This window comes from Astatotilapia calliptera, chromosome 7 (genome assembly GCF_900246225.1).
Source record: "Astatotilapia calliptera chromosome 7, fAstCal1.2, whole genome shotgun sequence".
In the NCBI taxonomy this organism is placed as follows: domain Eukaryota; kingdom Metazoa; phylum Chordata; class Actinopteri; order Cichliformes; family Cichlidae; genus Astatotilapia; species Astatotilapia calliptera.
Window position 1 is genome coordinate 14,441,123 of NC_039308.1, and position 5,936 is coordinate 14,447,058.

Consider the following 5,936-nt stretch of genomic DNA (forward strand, 5'->3'; position numbering starts at 1 on the left):
TTGTTCTTAGAATTTCGAAAACATAATTTAACGATCAAGAGTCGAAATTGAGTTTCACACTTTCACATTTACTGTGATTTTGATCACAAAGTGTGTCCTTTTTCCACATTTTCTAATAAATGGTTTGTTCATTTTCCTTCATTTATATCAGATGCTAAATAAAAATCTAATGAAATCTTGTAAATACTTAATTTAATATCTGAAAAACTTAAAAAAAATGTTTTATGTGCTTTTAATTCAGAATCTTTAATGATTCTTTTAATCAGCATATTTTCCTTATTTCTTTCTTTATTTTTTTGGCATTTAACATAAATAGAAACTGGTAGAAGACAGTCTTTCTAATATATTGTCTTATAGAGGTTAACAACGTCTTTTTTAAACTTTTTTTTTTAAAAACATAATTACAAAATAGTGATAGAGGTGATTTTTACTATATGGAAACACACACATACACGCGTTAACAACGTTCTTTCCCTCATTGACAACAAAAGACTTCTGGCAAGGCTTCACGCAGATGGGATATAAATAATTTCACATTTTACAAATTAAAACATGAAAAACATGACTCATATATATATATATATATATATATATATATATATATATATATATATATATATATATATATATATATATATATATATATGTATGTATGTATGTATGTATACAGTTTGAACTTATTTTTTTATTTTTTGATATAAACTTTGTTATTATTTTTAATCAAAGGACAAAATGCTTCTTACATTCCGTTTAGATAATCAATAATAATTAATAAAAGCCTCTTGAATATTATCAAACGCTTATATTTTTCTCTTTCCAACTGTTCTGTCGTGTCTGTTTTATTTTGTACGGTTGCAAAACAGATTTTATCCCAATACAACTGACTATGAATCCTATTTTACATCAGGTTTTCACCTCAAATCCGATATGACCTTTCAGAGTAGCTGTGCTGCACTCTCTTGTGTGTGTGTGTGTGTGTGTGTGTGTGTGTGTGTGTGTGTGTGTGTGTGTGTGTGTGTGTGTGTGTGTGTGTGTGTGTGTGTGTGTGTGCTTAGTCTGCTGTCTGAAATGTCGAGGTTGAGAGTGAGCGAAACAACTTATTGGTCATCTTAAACAGAAGTCGTTAAGTGTCCTTACTTCCTTTGAATTATAGATTATTATCACTGCGCTGAATGGCTTTTACGCATGTTCCCAAAGTTTTAGTGTCTTTTATGGGCTGAGTGTTTTTGCTTTATCCCCTCTCCTCATGACCTGTGACCCCCAAGTATCGGCTGCTAAACTGAGCTTCAGTCATGCTCACGGAGGCTGATGACCACATGATCCGTGACATTTCGTGAAAAGACCCTTCTTTAACACAACTGCAGGACTGTGTGCTGCTGTTGCAGATCATCGCAAAACATTCATTGAGATCATTTCTGAGTTCGGCTACTTGATCCACAAAATAAGCTTTAGAAAACGTTTCTCTCTCTCTCTCTCTTAAGCGATTCAACTATTCTTTTTCTCCCGAAGAGTATCACTGTCAGTTACTTTTCTTTTTTCTTTTTATTTTATTTTACATAGACAGCAAACTTTCTGATCAGTCTCTTACGCTTTCTTTTATATATTATTTGGCATTTTTATTATTATGGCGGCACTGGAGCCAAAGTAGTGAGTTAGCAACAGAAGTTTCTAGTGTTTTAAAAAAAATAATCATTATTCTGCTTAACATCGTAAAATTTAATTTTCAATTTAACGCGTAGATATTAATTTTTCATGAACTACCTTAACCAGGAAAATCAGTGCACACTTTACTATTAGATAAATAGATAAATTACCATCTGGCGTCTTTATGTAGCAGCTTCTCTTGAGAATCACTGTATTTTTGACATAACTGGCAAAATTATACTCATGTATATATTACCATATATATGTGTGTATATCTGTAATATTATCGTAATTAAAACAGTGTCATTTTTCAAGTATAGTGCCCTGAATACAAGGATAAATTCTTCCTATGAATGCAATTTCTAAATTATAACGGAGCCCTGTTGCATAGTTTGGATTCACTCTTAGTCTCTAAATGAAGAACTCTTAACGTTAATCGGCAGAGCAAATGTGCAGAGAAACTATGTTAAAAAAGAACAGCAGCTTAACTGTAGTGAGTTTAGTATTATTCAAATAAAATCCTGTAGAATAGAGATGTCTAATGTCAAACACGGCGTGCAGACCCATGAGAAGGAAACTCAAACACACATTTGGTGTAAAAATCTGCTTTGAATACCCGGATATTATATATATATTACAGGCCGTATAGACAGATGCTATTTAAACCCTGTAGGCCTTAATTACAAGCCACTGCTCAGCAGACACAATCTCGAGTACATGCGTTATTATAATGTTTTACATCATGCTCATCTCTTCATTTTCGCTGTTTAACCTCCTGTATTTGTAAACAAGCCCACACAGTACAATTGACCTCCTTCCCTGCTATAGTCACTCTCACTCTCCAGAGTGTAAGCGCGTGCGTGTACCTTTTTCTCTCATTGCGTGTTACATCATCACGCAATAGCTGTTCTCTCGTGGCCTAGTGAACTGGCTCTAAGCGCTGCACCAATTTAGCCATTCTACTACACACACGCACACACACGTTGCTTTGAATAAAGGGAGGCAAACGCACTTACAGTCACGGAAGCAGCAGGGCTGTACAGTACAGGCAACATTATGAAAGCTTATAAAAATTTTAAAAAGCACAGCTCCGACAGACACAGCATCACGACAGCGCAGGTGCTTGGGAAGGCTTTTTCTTCTTTTCTTTCAAGTGTCAAATTAAATTACCTGTGTATTTAAAAACAACACAGTCTGCTTGGATCCATGTGTTAGTGGGTTCTTGCGTGTGGGGCAAATAAAGTTGCATTAAGACTGTCAAACACTGAAAACGGTGAGTGGATTAAAGGTGATTCTAACCTCCGAAACATCGTGAGCGCTGTTGACTTCAGGAGCAACATTTCATTTTTCTCTCGGGTCTAATACGAGCAGATAATGAAATTCTGGATGAGTAGTGTTTGCTCAAGAGCCCAGGCCGCCTGTCGACACCAGCACCGGGATAATCGCTGAGCTGAAGCAGGCAGAAATACAGCCCCTGTCTCACCCCTACGACACACTCCTGTCCGCTCACTGTAATTACGAGGATGAGTGTGAAAGAGGTCAGATGGACACGCAGGCCCTGTGTGCGCATGTTCCAAAGGGCACAGCAATGACTTTAGAGTGCAGTCAGATTTAATGCATTTGTAAATATTATCTGACTGGCACGCAAATGTGTGTGTGTGTGTTATAAAGAGTTGTGTGTGTTTCTTAAAGCCATTCAGTGGTTACTATATTTGGATCATACAGTTATAGTTAACACATCCGCAGTGTAAAGACACAACATCAGCAACACGTCTGTTTCAACAGTAACCGCCAAGAAAGCTCAACATCAATTCATAAATTTATTTCCAAACAAATTGCTTTTTTTCTTCTTTTTTTGCAAAACGAAATTTATTCTTGTTGGAAAAAAACAAAACAATAAACTGTGTAAAAATATCACACTTGAATTACACAATACTTGCCAAAAATGTACAAGGTTTAATTACTGAAATAAACACTGCATATTATTATAAATGTATGACTTTGCTCTGCGTTTCTCTTTAATACAAACATCAAATCAAAACCTTCAAAAAAGGTCGCTTTGATTGGCTGATAGAAAACATTGATGTGTTTGACACAAATACATTATAAGCCTGTTTCAGACACGTGATCGTTTGTAACCTGTCCGTTATCCTGAGACGCCTTTATACGGTGACTGAAAACGAATCACTTCATGGTAGGGAAAAAAAAAAGGCTGGAAAGTTAAATTCGTGGTCGAAAGTCTGATTCACACCGAAATAAACAAACAAAAATAATGAACATAAATATATCTTCATGAACAGCATGAATATATAGGCACAAATAGTGTTCTGCATGTCCATCATTCAGCTGCGTGCTAGCAAAACAAACATACAAAAATAATCCTACCTTCAAAGAGGGGCGTTTTTGTTTAGGTTGCTGTCTCTTTTTTTAAGTGTCTTGAAAAGTTTGGAGTTAAGACATTTAACAGGCGCTAGTGCCGCTGACAACTCTGCTCGGAAAGTTTTCAACCGGATGTAAAACAGCTCCAGGATGTATGGTCTGCGACTGGCTGGTCACTGCAGGCCCCAGAGAGGACGGTAAGACTGGGACAACGACAGGAGAAGTCCTGGAGGGGCTAAGAGACCCTCCGATGATGCTCTCTATGGAGAAGGGGGACCGCTGCACCGGGGAGCTCGATTTCTGGACCGGTGATGTTGCCTGCACGCCGGCTGAGCCCAGACTGGAGCTGAGCTGGGGATAAAATCTACTTCTGGTTAAGTCCGTGGTAGTGCTGGTGGGCATCAGGGACGGTGCAGGGATAATGGTCCCCGAGTGTGAGTGTGAATGCCTCGGGTGCTGCTGCTGCTGGAAAGCAAAAAGCGCAGAGTGTGCGTGGTAGGACTGGAGCTGGATGCCGTATCCCCCGCAGCCGTACGGTCCGTAGCCATAGGCAGCGGCCGCGGGCAGAAAAGTGTTGTGCTCGCGCAGCAGGTCTTGAGTCTGCTGCCGCTTGAAGCGTTTCCTCCGCCTCAGAAAGCTTCCGTTGTCAAACATATCAGCCGACTCCGGGTCCAAAGTCCAGTAGTTGCCTTTCCCTGGGTTCCCGGGCTCCCTCGGTATCTTAACGAAGCAGTCATTGAGGGATAGGTTGTGCCTGATGGAGTTCTGCCAGGCCGGGAACTTCTCCCTGTAGTACGGGAAGCGGTTGCTGATGAAGTCGCAGATCTCGCTGAGAGTGAGCCTCTTTTTGGGACTCTGAAGAATGGCCATGGTGATTAAGGCGATGTAGGAGTAAGGTGGCTTCACCAGGGTGTTCTTGCCCGCCGGCTTGTAGGTATCCCTTGAAGAGGTGGAGCTGTCCAGGCACGGAGGTGGAGAGCCGGCCAGGAGGATACCGTCGTGCATCTGCGCTACTTCATCCACGTAGGAGCGCGTCTGGCTGTCTCCATCCTCGCCTTCTCCGACCACGTCTATGTCGGTCTCTTCCGAAAGGATGGAGGCATCCGACATCTCTGAGCTCAGAGTCATGGCTCACGCACGGCCGTGCCCCTCCGACGCCAGATGAGGAAGACCGTGAGATGCACAAGCTGTCCCTTTCCTCCCTCTTCAGCAACTCGTATGAGGAGGGGGAGATGAGAGGAGCACGCTTCGCCACCGGTGAGAATTGTCCCTCCGTTTTGTCGCTATTTCCATATGTTTACAGGCTGTTTCCTTTTTCCAAAAAAAAAAATCAACAACTATGAGGAGCGACCCCCGTCGATGGCAGGCTGAGAAACTGCTGTGAAACCTGCAAAAGGGCCAAACCTGAATCAAACAAGGGGCGGACCTTCTCGCGGTATTTATACTACTGCTCTGATCACATGGCGAGGAAACGTCAGCACGGCGAATGAAAAGAGAGGAACAAATTCAATCACAAAAAAGGGACTGAAAATGAGCTATGAGTGTTTTTATGGAAAAAAAAAAGTTTGGTGTGGCCTGCATCCTTTTTAGTGGCCATTCACGGTGGCCTACACTCCACACATAACTAATCTAAAGCTTTTATTCCACGCAATGTTTTCAACATTTTTTTAAAAAATCTTTAGAAAAGTCTAATCGGTGGTGTGGTCGTTGAAGGATCCGAGAGGATATTTTGACAAGCATTTTTTTTTTCTTTGTTGAACTTTGTTAAGTTACCGAATGACATAAATTATTGGAGGCAACATCTGGATTTTTAATTTCCAAACAAACTACGCAGCGATGTATATATAAAATCATAAAGGCGTGAAATACACGCCCCCCACCCACGATATTTACATTTCTTATCAGACAGCCTT

General features: G+C 40.3%; 1 protein-coding gene across 1 annotated transcript; it reads right to left on the reverse strand.

The window, feature by feature from the left end:
• Positions 1-3,549: 3,549 nt before the first annotated feature.
• On the reverse strand, positions 3,550-5,491 carry foxd1 (forkhead box D1). Its single transcript, XM_026176901.1, has one exon. It carries the CDS (start codon positions 5,149-5,151, stop codon positions 4,105-4,107), a length of 1,047 nt encoding a protein of 348 aa, XP_026032686.1. The 5' UTR covers positions 5,152-5,491; the 3' UTR covers positions 3,550-4,104.
• Positions 5,492-5,936: the final 445 nt, after the last annotated feature.

Bases quoted from the DNA above. Each gene is read 5' to 3' on its own strand.
- foxd1 (XM_026176901.1), bottom strand. From the start codon at position 5,151: ATGACTCTGAGCTCAGAGATGTCGGATGCCTCCATCCTTTCGGAAGAG.